Source organism: Petaurus breviceps, unplaced genomic scaffold, assembly GCF_028583685.1.
Source record: "Petaurus breviceps papuanus isolate PSGF00001 unplaced genomic scaffold, PetGlider_PUasm1.0 227, whole genome shotgun sequence".
Lineage (NCBI taxonomy): Eukaryota > Metazoa > Chordata > Mammalia > Diprotodontia > Petauridae > Petaurus > Petaurus breviceps.
In genome coordinates, this window is record NW_027185896.1 from 7,066,614 (window position 1) to 7,086,558 (window position 19,945).

The following is a 19,945-nucleotide window of genomic DNA, read 5'->3' on the forward strand; positions in this document are numbered from 1 at the left end:
GGTGTGGCCACTATGCATGCTACAGCTTCTTGGAGCCACAGGTGAGAGTTGGGTGACAGGTAGGCACCAAAGATAGGTAAGCAGCCCTGAAAAGGGCTCGGCAGCTCTCACACTAGGGGTGCTAGTCCTCTTGAACACCCCATACACCCTAGTTATACAAACATAAAGAATGAAACAATCCTTACACACACACAGTTTGGGTTCTTTGCAAAGATCTAAGGCAAAGAGGCTGCATTACTTGCTCAAAGTAGTCATTCAATGAACCAGCTGCAAAGGTGAGATGTGAATCAAAGCCTCCTGTTCTCTGGGCTGCTGTTCTCATCGTACATGACATACAGGATGTACATCTGTATTCCGAAGCCTGTGATCCTGCTTTTCTTCCTATTAGGCAATGCCTCCTTCCTTCTTTCCACCCATCCACAGTCCAGACATTCTTTAAAGGCTGGCCAAGTGCATATTTTACCTCTCCGGATCCACAGTAACTAGCACACAAGTAGACACTCAATTAATGTTTGATGATGATGATGATGATGACACCAGCATGGTTAAAAAAACCCAGGAGCTCCCTTTGTACTTGTGTAAGTTCCACTGACAAACTGGTTACAAGTATGGAAATCTCATCCCTAATATTATAGCATAAAAGAAATTCTACCCCAATAAAATGCAATAGCAATCAAGTATGTCCCAAGATTCCTAGATTTTTTTCCTCAGCATATAAGGCATGCATTCCAGGGGGTCCCTACTAACCCCCATTTAGTCCCACCAATAAGCCCAAAAACTTTCAGTCAGCTTTTCCTCCCGTGAAATGGGACACAGAGGGGAAATCTGCTCTTCCTCTTCTTTGAGAAATTGGTATTAGTTCCAAGATAGAGACAGCTAAGTGTCTAATCTTTCCATCTTTAGAAGAGCTTTCCACACTCACACTAATATGTCATGAATCTTACTTAAGAAGCCTCTAAAAGGAGTGGTCACAATTTTTTTCATTAAGCAACCTCAATTTCTAGAAGTGGCACCTTTGGAGACTCTCAGAATGACTCACCTCTGCACAAATCCTTCCAGGAGGCTATGGAGAACATGGCTTCGGTATCGCATGAGGCGAACATCCTGAGGGGTGCTGTCAATACACTGCCCATTGAGAATGGGACGCTCAAACATGTTGCTGAATTCCTGCCGAGTGCCTAGGAAATCAGGGCGTACAAAGTCCACCATACACCAGTACTCAATAAGGTTGTTCTGGAGGGGGTACCCAGTCAACACCACCCGACGGCGAGACCGAATATTTTTTAGGGCCTGGGATGTACTGGCATGACAATTCTTGATTCGGTGCCCCTCATCACAAATCACCACATCAGGACCAGGGCGGGAAAGGGCCTTCTCAATGCCTAGAGTGAGAAAAGAAAACCAAGAATCAAAGGTTATTCCTTTTTTCAGCAATCTAGAAGGAAGTTACTTTGTAAGAAAAATGAAAAACTAGAAAACAATATAGCCACCTTACACTAATTACAGAAGACAACACAAAGCTTTCCCATTCCGCTCCACCTCCAACTTTTCAGCTTCCTTTTATGGGCTGTCTTCCCCATAGAATGGAAGCTCTTTGAGGATTGGGGTGCTCTTTCTTTCTGTTTATATTTGTATTCCCAGAATTCAGTGTCTAGCACAGAGTAAATATTTAATAAATCCTTATTTGCAGAGAGGAATTCATAGTATGCTAGGAACGATCTCAGGATTAAAAATGAGCTCTGACCAAACTCCACATGAACAATGAATGCAGAGAATGGTTCAGTGCAGCTTGTTCCTCCAAGTTCCTGTTTCTAGGACAATCTAGAACAAATTGGTAAAAGCCAGAAAATCAATGCCTATTTAGCAGCCCTCACTGGGCTTATCTTAGTTCTACTCAAAGGGACTTGCAACTCTAGCCCTGAGCTCAAAAGTCTTAGTAGATAAATAGATTTAAGAAACTGAAATAGCTTCATGGGTCAGAAAGAAGATCATTCCTGACCACACCAAAGGTCTCCAAGAGAAGGAAGAACTAACAGAGATAGGGAAGTTAGCTTTGCATATAAGACAAACCATAAAATGCTCAATTTCCCTTTTTTAATAAATGCATCAGGAAACTGTCAGCACCACTTTGACTTTTATTGATGATCCTTTATGTGCTTTGTAAGCTTTACCTCAGTGATTTTTCATCATTCTCCCTATGCAGCAGGTCTAGGAGGTCACAAGACAGTAAAGGGATTTCCCTTCAAACCACACAGCTAACAGGTCAATAATCCCCAACCAGATCTCTTTCCACAAGGCCACACAGCATTGTGGCTCTGGGAAAGAGCATTTCCATCTACCGATGACAGAAGGAAGGGCAGGCCACCAACCTTTCATGAGTTCTTGCTGTCGGTCCTCCTCATCCAGGTCGATGATTACCGGACAAGCAGGTTTCTTGCTTTTCTTCTTCCTACCTGTAGCAAAGGATTTCTTCAGGGAGAGGAGTCGGTACATTTCATACCCCATCAGCAGCACCCCGCCCTCTGACACCCAATCAGTCACCACCTTAGCACGAGCAGCCGTCGTCCTACAAAAATGAACAGACAGAAATGACTACTGCTTTTTCAGATTCCCCAGCTGCATTCACCAAAACAGATACCTATAGAATAACACTTATTTTACATCTGTGACTCTAGAATGGCAATGACTTCAAATATTAGCTAATACCGTATATATACATGGCCAATTGTTCAAAAACTTGTCTCTTTCCCTCCCACCATTCTCCAAGATAATAGTGTTACTGAAGCTAGGCCAGGCCACTTAAAAACATTAACCAAAAGGCCCAAGGACACACACTATACATCAAGAAGATCAGTCATGGAAAATCCCAGGCTGCAGCATAAGATTCCCTAGACAGTACCTAAAAATAAAATGTTATTTAAAAAATAAAATGTCAGAAATATAGTACATCAGGTGGAGAGGTAGGAAGGAGCATCCAGCAAAGGTCAGTGAGTAAGCAGTAAGACAATCCCAAAGATATGCATTCCCTGTAGTATAACAAGAACTAGACACTAATAACAGGGCAGCGGATCTTAAAGAGCACAGTGGACAAAACCAAATCATTGTTCCCAGTATAAAGATTGCTATGACAGACAGACTTCGGCTAAGGGATACTGACCTGTCCAGGATGTCTAAAAGGCAGGGACTTACCCACTCCAAGTTTTAACAGCTATTCCTGCACGGTAGAAGAGATTCCTTGATACTACTAGTGAAAAGAGATGTCCTACCAACTTTTCCCTTCCCACCTAAGTTTTAGGAGCATTGATTCCCTTCTTCTCCTTGCCCCAGCTCACCTTTAAAACACCAACCATACATTTCTTGGAAGCTATACTTCTAGATAAGATTAGGATTTAAACCAAATCCAGTAGAAATGAAACCATTCCCAAAGAAGAGCTGCATCTATTGAATATGTGAAAAGGAGTTTATTTTAACCAATGGGGGGAAAGGATGACAAAGGTAAATGACATGCAGAACATGACACAATTTGATTTTGGTCATTACATGTAGCCTTTTCCTAGGAGGAAGTGTGAATTTCATCCCCCCCATTTTAATTGTTCATCTTCTAAGGAAGAAAAGTGACAAAAAGACAAGGAGAGAAGAGAAGGGAAGGAGAAGCAGACCCCTTAGGGTCATGAACTTAGGCCTAGAAGTGAGATAATTTCATTCAACCCCCTCATTTTACCAATAAAGAAACTACAGTTCACAGAGGGTAAGTCATTTGCTCACTGCTATACAAGGTCCTGGGCAAGAGTTAACTTGAATCCAAAGCCTCTGACTCCAAACCCGGTTCTCTGTCCACTGTACCACTCTGTCCTGCTGCTTTTCACATTAGCGATGACTACATCTCACATCTTATTGACTGCATATTACCCAATACTTCACAAAGCAAAATGGAGGTAAAACAGTTTGGAATCTTAGTGGCAGGTCAGTAGTGGCCTAAAGGTAGCAGTATGTGGAATCTCTATCACACTCTGATTCTCTATGATTTTATCTGACTTCATCAACAGAAGAATGGATGTCTGGAAAGGCAGTTTGGCACTACCTAATGAGAATAAAAGTCATTTTTGCTCTAATCTAGAGAATTCAAAGGAAAACAAAGTTTGCTGGTCTAGTAAGCAAGAAGAACATCATCCAAGTGCTGCAAGTTTTATAACCCTAGATTAATATGGATCAGAGGCAAATAGTGAATCTTACTGGTTGAATTTTGAAAAAAAATTAAAAACCAAAAAAACAGGGGAGGGAAATAAACATTTATTAAATGCCTACTATATGCCAACCACTATGCTAAGCACGTACTTTACAAATATTATCTGATTGCTACATTAAGCTACACAGAAAAGAGTTCCATATTTATCATGTCAAATCTTATTACTATAGCAGTACATGAGAAAACTACAGGCATTCTCATTTTCTGTTCATGGTATTCCCTCAGAAACCCTAGCCACCACAAAACTAAGAATTCAATCAATAAGCATTTATTAAGTACCAGTTACTCTAGGACAAGTTCATTCTGCTAGGCAGATGCAAAGACAGAAATTAGCATTCTTGCCCTCAAAGAGATTACATTCTGTAGGAGGAGACTGCACCCATAAGTATATATAAAATGTAAATATAAGACCATTTTTAGGCAAGGCACTAGACATTGAGGTAATGAAGAAAAACCTCAAATAAGAGGTAGTATTTAAGCTGAGATCTGAAGGAAATCAGGAATTCTAAGAGTCAAAGGTGAGGCTGAAGGGCGTTCCAGGCATTGGGGGGGGAGGGGAGGGGGGGAGGCAAAATGGACAAAGGTGCAGAGCCTGGAAGATAGAAAGCTGTATGTATGGAACACAAGAAAGTCTGTTTGCTGCTGCTACTATACCAAAGTGTGAAGGAGGAAGTGTATAATAAGGCTGAAAATGCATGAGTTCTCATGCAGGCAAGGGCTTTAAATACCAACAGAGGAATCTAAATTGATGGGAAGACATTTAAACTTTACTGAGCACGGGAGAGACAATATCTGTGCTAGAGGAATATCACTTTGTAAGCTGTCTAAAGACCAGATTGGTGAAGGAAGATGACCAAATGAAAAACATTTAAAGCCCAAGTACCAAATGAGGCACTAGCAATGAGAGCCTACAGTTATATAACAGTGCAAAGTAGAGTAAAAAAAAATAAATAAAATTGATGCAGAAGGTAAGACTAAATGCCAGGTTTATAGCTTAGAAAACTTTACCAAGAAACTAGGGACAGAACAAAATTCATTTTAAGAAAAGGGTAACAAATATACAGAAGAAATAAAAGGAAATTATGGAGGATGAAACATGTACAAACAAAACATTTGAATATCAATCAGAATCCCAATAGAGTCTGAAGCTTTCATGGTGCCTGAAAGAAAAAAAATGCTGGTTGAAGTGAATTTAAAATAAAAGTATGTTGAGCAAATAAATGAGAGGAAGGGAAAACAAGGGGTAAAAACAAATTAGAGACCTACTTGTGCTCATCATTCAAAATGTGGACTTTAAAGTAGCGTGGCTGAATCTCTTCAGGTTTGTAGTCAGCAGGTAGTGCTTCAGGGGCTGGCAGCCACATGTTGAACTCTGCCAGCCAGTTCTGAAGAGTGTTCACCTGTCAAAAAGTAAAATAAAAAACCAGAAAGAGATGAGGGGGAGAGAATATTTAAGGAATGAACCCAGAAACCATGCTATTTGCTACAAGTAATAACAGATACTAAAGAGTAGAAAGTGTGTGGCCTATATGAAGAGGACTTATTACATTTGCTATGTTCTGTATTTATTAATAGCCCCTGTGATATGGATCTATAAAGTGAAAGTGTTTGAAGAATCAGTTCTTCTTCCAAAGAGGTCTGAGCTCTCTGCTGAAACAATGTGAGTGGAACACTTATGGTGCTAAGGATCTTAGATGTCCTAACTGCTAAACTATAACTCAGCTACTTTCAATCTGCTTAGCAGCAGTCAATTCTATAATGAACAGATATTAAAAGGTTTTTTTTTATTATACTACAGAAATCAGCACATTCAAGTACAACATAAGCAATTACAATACCCATTTATTCAAGGTAGAAAGCTCTGTAAGTGTTGGAGAAAGGCAGAAGATTAGAAGGAACTCATTTTGATGCTGGGTTACACAGTAAATGCGAAACATGGCCAAGCCAGAGCTAGCCTAGATCTAACTGGTTCCTTACCGGTACAATAGCAAGGACAGTCTTGGCTTCTGTGTGTCGGAAAAGGACATCTAAGAAGGAGATCACCTGTAGAGTTTTCCCCAAACCCATGCTGTGAGCCAGAATACAGCCAAATCCACTGCTGGTTTTAAATCTCTCCAGGGACTCCACCAAGTTGTCATATAGGAATCGGATTCCACCAATCTAACAGGATAGAAAGAAATCATAAGAACATGAAATGACAAACAACATAAGTGACAAATAATGGAGTTTGCATTTTCCTTTTTTCTAGGACAATAGTAAAAACAATTGAAATCAATTTTTCAACACCTTTAAGAAGGCTACTGTTGAGAAGCAAAATGGGAGAGACCAAAGCTCAAGTTCTAGGCCAAACATTTACTAGATGTGTGACACTGACCATATCACTGACCTCTACAGGTCTGTTTTTTCCTCTTTAAAATGAGGATAATAATAGTTTTGTTAAGCACCTCAGGGTTGCTGTGAGAATCCAAAGTAGGTACAATAAAGTGCAACATGTTATTATTGCTAATAATTAAAAAATAGTTTACAAGGGAGGTCTCTTTGAGAAAAACACCAGAAAGTCATCCTTATTGAGTATATAGGTAAGAGGGAAACATTTGTTATTACATCATACCCAAAGGTTTGACAGGACTGAAGGAGAATTTAATCTGGATTAACCAGATGATTGTTGGACCCCAACTCTGCTGCGCACTACCTACCCTCTGTGACTCTGCACTAGTCATTTAACACCTTTGGGCTTCAGTTTCCTTATTTGTGAAATAAGGCCTGAACTAAATCAACTTCACTGTCTCTTTCTGCTCCATTTAGCATAATCCTAAATATAAAATCTTAAGTGTTGGAAAGACTTCAAGGTCACTAATTTCAACCTCCCACCCAATGGAGGATCCCTTTCTAAAGAATTCCTGGCATGATCAATTCAGTTACCAGTCTCAATAACCAGTACCTTCAGTAATACGGTATTTCACTAACCTCCTGGGTAACCTATTTCATCGTCAGGCAGCTCCAGTTAAAAACTTCTTTTCATTTGCTTAACCATAACCTGTAACCTCTACCTCCTGATTCTAGTGGAGAAACACAGAAAGAGGTCTACTCTTTCCTATACCCTTTATGTATTTTTAAACACCTATTCATGTCACTTTAAGGAACCATTAACACAAAACAAATTTCCCAACCAGTTTTCTCAGGGAAGAACCTAAATTCAAGCTTTCAGACTTTGCAGGAATCTCCCAAGACTAGGAAACAACTAGGCAATGATCAAAACACACTCCCATTGTGTCTTGTCCCACTCCTCTTTTCTCCCCAGTTGTTCCTGATGCTTCTTATCTTAGGAATCTTAGATGAAGTTTTAGAAGATCAGCAGATAAGGGACTAAATAACAGATTTTCTATACAATTCCCAAGTGCTTGGGAAATCTCTATTTCTTAACACAATAATAAGTGATGAGCAATGCCAACACCAATAAAGAGCCCTTGAAAGGAAGGGAGAGGAGAGTCTCTGGACTTCCAGTACCTGATGAGGTTTCACTGCACGTGCCAACTGTGGGGCTAGGAAGATATTTTCCTCATTAGGTGGGTGGTTGATGTTGACAATGACCTGCCCCATAGCATCTGACTGGTTTAAGGCATCATTCACATGGGAGCCACTGCTCTCCTCAGTGGCATCTCCATCCCCTTCATTGGCAGAGTCGCTACTGTCCACGATCTGAAGGGCCTCGTCCTCTCCGGAGCTCAGTTCAATCACTTCTAAGACACCAGGAAAGATTAAAGGGACTTTCAGTGATCATTTTTAAAACACAACAGGACAGAAACTTTATTCTGTCCTCTGTCATTCCTTAAAACAAAAAGTTTTAGCTTTTCTTTTCTCTTGCTTCAAGCAGAGATAATGATGTAATTCACAGGTAAATCAAAGGACATAAGGGAAATGTGTATTGTCAGCCCCAAACTACAGTTTTAGATATGTTGCTAAGGATGCACAGTAAGTTGAGACTAAAAGGAACAAAGTATTTCTTACCATCTTTAATGCCATGTAGTATTCCCTTTGTCTCCTCCTCACTGCCACTGCTGGTGCTATCCAGACAAATAACTTCTTGGGCTAAGACCTGAGGGGGGAGCTGGGAAGCATCACCTGCTCGTAAAACAATTTCCTCTATGGAGAAAACAGAGCAATGGTTGGGGAAGGAAGTCAAAGACACAATCGATTAAAATATATTTCCCTGAGATACAATGCCCTTGCTTTTGTCTCTTTTTACTGGTTCCAGTTCTATCATGTTAGTAAGTTTTCATCACCCAATGGCAATATCTTGATAAGATCTTATCACCCTATTTTAAATCTCTATCTTGAGACCCAAAATGATAGAGGGAAAGTTGAGAAAAATCTTAATTTGAAAGATACATTTCAAATTGTGTTTCTGGTTATTTTAAAGGTTTTGTTCAGTAGTTTCAGTCATATCCAACTATTTGTGATCCCATTTGGGGTTTTCTTGGCAAAGACACTGGAGTGGTTTGCCATTTTATTCACCAGCTCATTTTATAGAGGAGGAAACTGAGGCAAACGGTGACTTGTATCAAGCAACTTGACCTGTTTCACAAAGTTAGTAAATGTCTGAGGCTGGATTTGAATCACAAAGTTAGTAAATGTCTGAGGCTGGATTTGAATTCAAGTATTCCTGACTCCAGGCCTAATGCTCTATTCACTATGCCACCTAGCTGCCATTTTAAAGGTTGCAAATCCAAATAATTATTTCAAAAATGTTGATTAATCTTTAAATACTTTGAAGTCTCCATTATATCTGAATCCTATTTTCTAGACTACTGTTAACTACATAATCTTTGGACTTCCTGGACCTCTTCCTGACCTTTTCTTCACAGGGTTTCTGCCCAGGTAATCTTCCTCCCCTGTCCCTTTTTTCAATATACTTTTATGGTAGTCATTTCCCCCAATAGAATGTAAATTACTTGAAAGCAGGAACTGACTTGCTCACTTGTATTTGTATCCCTAGTACTTAGAAAGTACAGTGTCTGGCACACACAGTAGGCATTTAATAAATGGTCTATCTATTTATCCTTACCCCTATCCTTTATCCCACTAAGGACATAAACTTATCTCAGACCTCTACCATTATAGAATAAAAGGCTCTTTAAAAAAAGATTTAATGCCTTAGATTATGAATTTAGACCAAGGGGTTGTAACCTGATCAATAAACTTGGTTCTTAAAGAATATTTTCATAAATGTATTTCACTATAGTTGGTTTCCCATATAATGATAGGTATTTTATTTTAACCATTTACAAACATTATTCTGGGAAGTGTCCCTACATTTCACTAGCCTATCAAAGGGTTTATGACACAAAAAAGGTTAAGAACTCCTGAATTAGACATAGTCAATATCATGCCATCTCTTTTTACCTGGGAGGTACTCTAGTGGTACAGTAGGGATTGGGGCAGGATAGTCCTTCCTCTGTTGTTCCAGTCGTTTTCTTCTCTCCAGCTCTTCCTGTTGAGCTGCTTTGGTGACTGCCTCCAACTGATCCTCCCGTAGCAGCTTTCTAAACATTCAGATAAATAAAGAGAAATTTTTTAATTATTCTCATGAATTCAGCTAAAACAACTTTATGGCAAAGCCCAAAGTAGGAAGTGTCTACTGAAAGGTCGGAAAAAAAGAGCTTATTGTGTTTATTGTGTAGTTTTAAGAAAGTACGTATTTTTCCCACTTGCCCTAGCATTAGCAGACCAAGGAGTAAAACTTTGTAATATTGGGGAAATCCTCAGATGACTGTACTTTTCACATTATTTCAGTCACAAAAGAAGTCTACATGTTCACAAGCCTCAGCAGACAAGAAAGATGATATACTTCATATGGTCAAGGCTATCATTTTGACCATAGAAGGAGAGGTCTAAAAGAATGAAGAATCTCTTGGGGTTCTAAAATTCTTTTTTGGTCCTAAGTTTAAAACAAAAAAGTCTTACATTGGTTTCCATCCATCATTAAATCCCTAGATACCAAGTAGAGGTGAGTAACCCCAAGTTCTAAAAAGCCAATTCAGCACAGTCTAAATTCTAGCAGGTCCCACTAGTGTTGTAAAGACTTTAAGAACAGGACTAGTAATGATCATCACGTTTGTTATCTGAGGACCAGTCTAGCTAAATCTTCAAAGGCTCACCAAAAGGGTGAAGGGTGATAAATTTTTCAGCCATAGCAACCTTCAGAAACCAAATTTTATAGGGAGCTTATTTTCTGAGTTGGGGAGAATAGCCCCATCAATAAAATTATATTCTTGAATTACTGATATATCTAGGCTACATGTTCTTATGTCATATGGTATCAGGATAGAAAGTTAATTTCCATGCCTACCTTCTTGCCTCTTTAAAAAGAGAAAACAAGACATGAGAAGAGATTCTGATCTAGGACATTTCCCACCAATTCTACTTTGCCTCATCTAGGCTTCTGATAATAGAGATATGCCCACATTCTCCAGCTATGATTAAGATAAATTCCCATCACGTCAGAATCTTTTGGCAATCAAGACCCAAGGACTGAACACATGTCTTGGGAATCACTTGAACCATCAATTAAGACCCAGAATGAAAATACTATCTATAAATTTCTCTTTCAGCAGTTTGGGAGATGATTGCCCTACTAAGAAGTCCAAAATTAATATTACTAGTAATATCAGTCATAGAAATGAATTTACTACTTGTGCTGGGATACGGAGGGTTGGGTGAAGCAATAATAGATCACTTTTATTATATAACTCTCCCTAGCATCTTAACTTAGATAACTCACCTTATGTTCCTCCTCATGTGGGAAGGTTTCTGAGCCCTCTTTTTTTTGGTGTCCTCAGAGGTCAGGTTCTTGCGCTGGTTCTGACCAAGACGCTCTGCCCTTTTGCTCTGAGATGAGGTAGTTGAAGTAGAGTGCTGCCATTCCCCATCTTCTTCAGACTGGGTACGTTCAGTGCCATACATACCTTCTCTGGACTGGTCTGAAAACAAAGAGTAAATAGAGCAGATGTTGTAGACCAGTTTCTACAAAATCCCTTAGGCTATCCTTGCTCAGGAAGATAGTGGAAACTACAGTACTGGCCTGGAAGTCTCTGTATAGCACCAATACCACTAACATGTCAAAAATGACAGCTAAAGAGATCCTGAGAGCATCATTATTTACAAAGATAAGCAGCATCCAAATAAAAAAGTTAGCTCCAAACTGTGACACTGGAGTTTTTCTGATTGGCAGAAAAGATATGTATTAGAATACCATAATATGGCAAAATGTAACCAAATTCATACAACCACACCCATACTCTCATATTTCAACCTCAAATGACACTTAAGTCACACAGACACTTCATGCTTTGCAAAGAGGAGGCATTCAGAAACTATCTTCATGCCATGCAGTAACATCCCAAGTTGGTGCTTCAGTTCCCACCTTCAGGCCCTACATTCCTGAATAGTCAAAGTTCTCTCTAATTAGTTAATTATCATCACACTACAGCTCTCCAGTCACCTTTATGCCATGCTGCCTCCCTTCCCTAAGTCCCTTCCACCACCAGCTATGGGAACAGTGATCAAATCAATACCACCATTCCTGGAAAGGCTAACTTAACTGCCACAGGCCTCCATTCACCATCTTTATGACTTCCCAGTCCAAAACATCTGTTCCTGGATAACATTCCCCTAAACATAAGTGTAATTCCCCTATCTGAATATAAAATCCTTAAGGTCAAGTGCTATCTTTGCTTTTCTATCTCCATTGTTTATCATAGTGCCTAGCACACAGCAAACACTTAATAAATACTTCTTCATTCATTCACTGTTGATCTAATACTTGATCATGTACTTAATAGCTTATGTTTATAGAATGTTTTAAATTTTACATTATCTTTGATCCTCACAATATCCCTGTCAATAATCCAAATAAATACTATTTATTTTAAAAATTCAATCTTATTTTCAATTCCAAATTCTCCATTTCCCACCCATTAAAAAGGCAAGAAAAACAAAACCCATTACAAATATGTATAGTCATGCAAAACAAAGTTCTGCACTAGCCATGTCTGCACTGTTGCCCCCTCCCTCTGCGTAAAAGGAAAGGAAAAAAGGAAATATACTTCAAACTGTGTTCTGAGAATATCCCTTCTCTATCTGGAGGTAGATAACACGTTTCATTAAGATTTGGGATCACGGTTGGTGATTGTATTGATTAGAGTTAGTAAGTCTTTTAGAGCTGATTATCTTTACAATGCCGCTGTTACTGTATAAATTGTTCTTTTGATTCTGCCTACTTCACTTTGCATCAGTTTATACAGGTATTTCCAGGTTTGTTATTGTTTTTTTCCTGAAATCATTCCCTTCATATCTTATAGCACAAAAGTATTCCATAATATTCACATACCATAATTTGTTCAGCCATTCCCCACTTGATGGGCATCTCTTCAGTTTCCAGTTCTTTGCTACCACAAAAAAGAGTTTCTATAAAATATTTTTGTACCTATAGGCCCTTTCCTTTGTTCTTTGATCTCTCTGAGGTAAAGACTTGCACTAGTATTGCTAAGTCAAAAAGTATGTAGAGTTAACCGTTTTTTGGGCACAGTTCCAAATTGTTTTCCAGAATGGTTGGACTAGTTTGAAGCTCCAGTAACAGTGCATTAGTGTACCTATTTTCCCACTTCCCACTTCCAGCACTTGTCATTTTTACCAGTCTAATGGGTGTGACATAGTACCTCAGTTGTTTTAATTTGTTTTTCTCTATTATCATCATCAGTGATTTAGAGATTGTTTTACATATGACTATTGATAGCTTAGATTTCTTCCTAAGAAATTGCCTATTCACATCCTTTGACCTATTATCTATTCATCTTCTTTGATTAATTGGGGGAATGGCACTTATAAATTTGACTGTTCCCTATGTATTTTAGAAATGAGACTAATCAGAGAAACTTGCTGCAAAGATTTCCCTCCAATTTTCTGCTTTTCTTCTAATTTTAGCTGTAGTAGTTTTACTTCTATAAAAACTTAATTTTATGTAATCAAAACTATCCATTTTACATCTTGTGAGCCTCTCTGTCTCCTGTTTGGCAACATATCTTTCCCCTCTCTGTAGATCTGACAGGTAGTTTCTATCATGTTCTATTGCTTTGTTTATGATATTACCCTTTATGTCTAAATCATGTGCCTGTTTTGGCTTATCTTGATATACTGTGTGAGATACTGGTCGATGCTTAGGTGAGTTCCCAATGAGATTTTGTCAAATAATGCCCTAATGGCTCAGATTTTGGGTTTATAAAATACTACATTCCTAAACTCATTTGCTTCTATATATTGTATACCTAATCTGTTCCACGGAAACTTCTCTGTTTTTTAGCCAGTACAAATACAGCTTTGTAGTATATTTTAAGATTGGGTGTTGCTAGGCCTCCTTCCTTCTCTCTTATATTTTTTTCCCATTGATTTCCTTGATATTCTTAAGCTTTTATTCCTCTGGATGAATTTCATTATTTTTTTTTTTTTTGCTCTATAAAGTAATTCCTTGGTAGTTTAATTGGTAAGGCACTAAACTAGCAAATTAGATAGCATTGTCATTTTTATATTAGCTTGGCCTACTCATGAGCAATTAATAACTCCAGGTGGTTAGATCTGTCTTTATTTGTGTGAAGAGTTTTTTTTTTTTTTGTAATTGTGTTCATATAGCTGTTGTGCATTTCCTGGCAAGCAGACTCACAAGTACTTTATATTGTCAGTGGTTATTTTAAATGGAACTTCTCTGTCTCTTTTGGTTGGGTTTTGTTGGTAATATAAAGAAAGATGATAATTTATGTGGGTTTATTTATATCCTGCAATTTAGCTAAATTTGTTGTTTTGATCGGCTTTTTAGTTGACTCTTTAGGGGTTTTCTAAGGAAGCCATCATATCATCTGCAAAAAGTGATAGTTTTGTTTCCTCATTTCTTACACTTATTCCTTCAACTTTTTTTTTTATTACTATACCTAGCATTTCTAGGATAATATTGAATAGGAATAGTAATAATGGACATTCTTCCTTCAGCCTTGGTTTTACTGAGAGGTAATATCCTTATTACAGATAATGCTTACTCTTAGTTTTAGATATGTAATACTTATTTTAAGGAAAATTCCATTTATTCCCATGTTTTCATGTATGTATAGATGTGTGTATATGCATATGTGTATTCTTAAAAGAAATGGGTATTTTATCAAAAGTTTTTTTCTGCATTTATTGAAATTACAATTACCTTGGTTTTGCTATTAATGCTGTAAATTATGCTTAAGGTTTTCCCAATATTGAACTAGCCCTGTATTCCTGGTAAGAATTCAGCCCAGTCATAACATATGATCTTTATGACATGTTGCTGTAAACTCCTTGCTAGTATTTTGTTAAAAAATTTTACATTAATATTCATTAGGGAAATAGGTCTATAGTTTTCTTTTTCTGCTTTGACTCTCCTTGATTTAGGTATAAAGACCATATTTGTGTTACAGTAGGAATTTGGTAGGTCTTCTTCACGTATTTTTAAAAACAGTTTATATAGTATTAGAATTGTTTTTTAAATGTCTGATAGAACTTGTTTGGAAATAGATCTAGACTCAGTTTTTCCCTCCTTCAGGGAGTTCATTTCTGGATGGTTCAATTTTTTTTTCTAAGCAAGGGTTATTTGAGTATTCTATTTCTTATTCTGTTAACTTGGGAAAATTATATTTTTGGATTCTTACTATTTTACTGACTATGTACTAACTATTGAACTAATAGTTCAATAAGGATTGAATGGCTTGTCCACATGGCTATGATTCTAAGTTTCCTAGTTTCACATCCAGTGTTCTTTCCCACAATACCATGCTACTTCTCACCAGAGATATTCAAATCCACAGACTTATGGACATTGGGGGAACTTTTGTAATAGACTAGAAATTTATAGTAATACTTTGTAAATTATCCAATATATTTGCAGGCTACAAAATATTGCTTTGTAATTCAAAGAACACGAGACCGGGAGCCAAATTTCTAGTCTCAACTCTTACTAACTAGCTACATGACCTGTGATAAGTCATCAACCTGTCCAACTTCAGTATCCTTTCTCAATTCATCTCAACAAACATTTACTACATGGCTACTATGAGCCAGGCACTGTGTTAGGCTATAGATATACAAAGACAGAAGCAATATAGGCTTTGTATCATACGGACACAGGAGGTAAGTAAATAATTATGACACAAGGGAGTGTAAAGTAAGCCGAAAAAGCAGCATGAAAAATTAGAAAAAGGTGAAATAACTTTCATATGTGGGATGGTGGAGGTTGTTGCTGTTCAGTCATTTCAGTTGTATCCAATATCAGGACCCCATTTGGGTTTTTCTTAGCAAAGATACTAGAGTGGTTTTCCATTTCCTTCTTCAGCTCATTTTACAGATAAGGCAAATAGGATTAAATAAGTTGTCCAGGGTCACACAGTTCCTAAGTGTCTGAGGCTGAAACTGAACTCATGAACTTCCTGACTGTAGGTGCAGCACACTCTATCTACCATGCCACCTAGATGCTGGTAGTGGTGAGGAGGGCTAAAACTTCATGAAGAAGGTGGTATTTGATTTGACTCTTCAAGGAACAAAGGGAGATAAAGTGGGATGAGAGTTAATTTCAAGCTAAGGGACTGACTGTGGGATCAAAGGCATGAGGTCAGGGTCAGAGTAGGCCATTTTGAGTAGACCATACAAGGAGTGAAAGAAAATAGCAAGAGATAAAGCTGGTATGGTAGGCTAGAACCAAATTATATAGGGCCTTGAATGTCAGCATTCTATATTTGACTCAGGAGGCAAAGGGAAGCCATTGAGGGTTTTTTAACTTCCCTCAAGTGCAGCTCTAATCACATCATTTTTAAGCTTAAGAAACCTCTGTGGCACCCCCACTGACCTGAGGGTAAAATATAAATTGTGTCATTTAAAGTCTTTCACAATCTGGCTCCAGGTCTAACAGACTTGCTGCTCTTCTGTGCTGTACACACCATTCCATCTTTGCTGGGAATGCTCTCCTTTCTCTTAACCATCTCTTGGAACTACTAGCTCCCTTTCAAGTCAAGTATCACCTATTACAACTAATAACAAGGGGAGGGCTTGATTTGCATCCTCCAATCATGCATATGTATATGCATACACGTGTGCACAAGCACGCAAACACACACACACACAAATTTCCTGGATTTACTAATTTGAGAACATGTGTCACCCTAGCACAATGTTAGCAGAATACTTTTTTTTGAGAGCAAGAATTAATTCACTTTCATATTTGTATTCTCAATGTCTAGTATAGTACCTGGTATATTATGGCATTATAGAGGCTTAATAAATGCTCACTAGTTAGCTGAGTAAATGATATAACCAGAATGTCACATTAAGATTACTTGGCCATAGATACAGAAAATAGACTAAAGAGGAAAATGGGATCCTATGTTTAGAGCTGATAGAGATCCTCATGCCAGCTAGTCCACCCCCATTTTACAGATGAGGAATGAAACCCAGAAAGGCTGTGACTGGCCCAAGGTCACATGGATAGATAAGGTAGGGCCAGGATTCAAACCTAGGTACTCTGACTCCAAACCCAGCACTTTCCCCAGTGTACCACACAGCCTACTCTAGGAGTCAAAGTACAAGAAGAAAGATCAGTTTAGTAGCTATTCCTAGGTGAAAAGAGATGAAGGCCTGAGGGTGATTTCAGGAAGAGTAGAGATATAGGACACATGAGATGTGGGAATAAAGACAGGATTTGGCAATAGGTTCAATATGTGGGTTCAGGGAAAGCAAAGAATAGCTAGGAATCCCAGGGTATTGAGAGGATGGTGACAGTATAACAACAACATAATATTAAAGAAAGGGGAAAAGGAATGTGTGGGATTAGATGTCTAGGATCCTTTCAAATTCAATTCAGTTCACATTTACTAATAAGTGCCATCTACACAACACTGCTATGTTCTGGAGATAAAACAGAAATATGTCAGGTAATAACTATGTGAAAAATGTAAAAAAAAAAAAGAAGTCTAGATTGGTAAAGTGCTAGGAGAAATTTAAAGAGAAAGGCTTAACAGGAAAAGTAGAACTATCCCAGGTGAGGCATGAAAGAGTAGTTTCAACAGGTGGGATGGAAGACTCATTTTCAGGTATAGGGGACGGTATGAGCAAAGGAATGAAGATGGCAGGGGATGAGATGAGAATAGGGGATTGAAAGTAGCCCAGTTTGACTGGGATGTAGAGTATGTAAAGTGGAGTAGTATGAGATAAGGCTGGTAAAGTAAATTGGTGGCTGATTATAGCAAGCCTTAAATGTCAGGATAAAGAATTTATGCTATATTTGACGTGTAATGAGGAGTCACTGAAAGTTTTGGATTAAAGTGTTGAGTCCTAAGTCTATAGGTCTGAAGGAAACTATATTAAGGGTCATTCTATGCACTCAGATACTACCAGAGGATGCCAGAAACTCACAAAAACAAAAGGTTGTCTCACTAATAATCTAAATAATATAGGGACACTAGTTCTGGGATTGCTGGGACTGTCCTACTTCCTTAGAAAACATCTTTCACTGCTCAGTGTAACCTGAATCTTGTGATATATTACTCAAAGTTCCCTAAACACATTCTTATAGGAGAATCTCTGGAATGGGATATATCAAGGACTAAAACACATGACTTCAACCCTAAAGACCACTTTCTGCTGAATACCCCTGCCTCTTGATAGGTCCTACAGAATCAAAAGGGGAGAGTGGGGAGAAGACTCTCTGGCTCTTATTTTGGCAGTTTCCAGTATGTTTTCCTACTTCTGGATAGTCAAAAAAACTTCTCCAAAGACTGTTCCATGAACAAAACACTCTATCTCTCAGCTCTGGGAATTCTCTCTGGCTGTCCCCCGTGCCTGGAATGCTTTTCCTTCTCTGCTCCAAGTAAAGACTTCTCTGGTTTCCTTTAAATCCCAACTAAAATCCCATCTTCTACAAAATGCCTTCTCCAATTCCTCTTAATTTCAGTGCTATTTCTTAATTATCTCCTATGCATTCTGTATACAGTTTGCTCTGTATATTTGTTTAGATATTGTCTCCCCAATTAGACTGTAAGTTCTTTGAAGTAAGTTTGCCTCTTTTTATATCCCTAGCACTTAGCACAGTGCCTGGCATACAGTAAGCAATTCATAAATGTTTATTCATCGATCTTCTTCACATCATACCTATTCCAGATCCCATTGTACTCCCACATAGCCCCAAAATCAGACAATCAGAGTGGACTGAACTTGGTGACAAGGAGGAAACTATTTTATTTCTCCCTTTCCCCCTCAATTCAAGACCAGGATATTGAGTAAATTAACAAAATGTTATTGAGTGCCTATTTTATAACAATGTACCAGGTATTGTGAATAAGATAAAGAAGTAAAGAGCATAGTTATTCCCCTAAAGGAGTTTACAAATGAGCTGGGAAAAAAAGTTATAAACATGCTAAAACAGGGAGAACAATCACTGTGAGCTGGAGATAGAAAAGTGTTTTCCTCTCCATCCTTGGTTACTGACACTAAACACTTATTTGCTAAGGGATATGATCTCTGTAGGTGCAAGAAGTTCCAACATTAAGGAAATTACAGATTCCTAACTATGCATTATGTATCAGTGATGGGAATACAAAGACAAAAAACAACAGTCTGTGATTTCAAGGGGGCAGGGATGAAATATTTATGCAATAAGTATGATACATAAAATACAATTTGTAGCTGGAGGTTGGAAGGAGGTAATAATCCTGACCAATGGTGTTAAACTCAAATAGAAATGGATCCTTGAAGGTACATATTGATTTTTTTAAAAATCACATATTAACATTATTTATGTTCTATTGCATTTCTACTTATTTTATTAAATATTTCCCAAGTAAATTTTAATCTGGCTTCAGGCCACACTCAGATCAGGTGGGGGTCTTTGATATCTCTGATCTAGACCTCGGAAAGAAGAAAGAACAGAAAGGGAGAAATGGGAAAGACAGGCAAAGGCAAACAAGGTATATTCAGGACTCTATCATGTATCTACTTCTAAGGTAAAAAGACCAGTTATTAAATCAAGAAAAATAACTGTGACTCTATAATCATTAGACTCTACCTATAATTCCATTTAATAGTTCTGATGCCAGCAGAGTACCCCCATGACTAACCATAGGATCACAGATTTGGAGCTGAAAGAGACTTGGAGGTTATTTTTATCTAACACCTTTGTTTTACAGTTAAGGAAACTGAAGCCCTCAGAAGGGTCTCAGCTGCAGCCTGACATAGAGGCTTATAAACAGAGCTGACCCCCAAACCAGGAAGACAAAAATTCAATTCCTGCTTATGACAGATCATGGTTGTGTGACCTCGACAAATTTTTTAATCTCTTAGTGCTCCCAGGAAAATATCTAATACTAGGAAAAGCAGGTCCTGGAGTTCCTCCCTCAGTGGGAGGCTCCTTACACTAATGAAATTTCAGGTCCAGCAGAACAAAAATATCAGAAAGTTTTTGCCAAATGTCCCACTAAAATGCAGGTCCACAGTGGATCACAGAATTCAGAGACAGAAGGAACCTTTAGGAACCATCTCATTTAACCCCTTCATTTCACAGATAAGCAAACTGAAATGATAATCATCATAACAATAGATAACATTTATATAGCACCCACTATGTGCAGGTACCACAGTAAGTGC

The 19,945-nt window shown here is 38.1% G+C and overlaps 1 protein-coding gene across 1 annotated transcript in view; it reads right to left on the reverse strand.

Moving 5' to 3' along the window:
• RAD54L2 (RAD54 like 2) overlaps window positions 1–19,945 on the reverse strand; it is a 149,173-nt gene that overhangs the window by 17,758 nt on the left and 111,470 nt on the right. The window contains exons 3-10 of the mRNA XM_069095611.1: window positions 11,028–11,226; window positions 9,650–9,789; window positions 8,255–8,389; window positions 7,754–7,986; window positions 6,224–6,406; window positions 5,513–5,646; window positions 2,370–2,566; window positions 1,040–1,382 (exon numbers count right to left, since the gene is read on the reverse strand). Coding sequence (XP_068951712.1) covers window positions 1,040–1,382; window positions 2,370–2,566; window positions 5,513–5,646; window positions 6,224–6,406; window positions 7,754–7,986; window positions 8,255–8,389; window positions 9,650–9,789; window positions 11,028–11,226 — 1,564 coding nt within the window. The remainder of the gene's footprint in view (window positions 1–1,039; window positions 1,383–2,369; window positions 2,567–5,512; window positions 5,647–6,223; window positions 6,407–7,753; window positions 7,987–8,254; window positions 8,390–9,649; window positions 9,790–11,027; window positions 11,227–19,945) is intronic.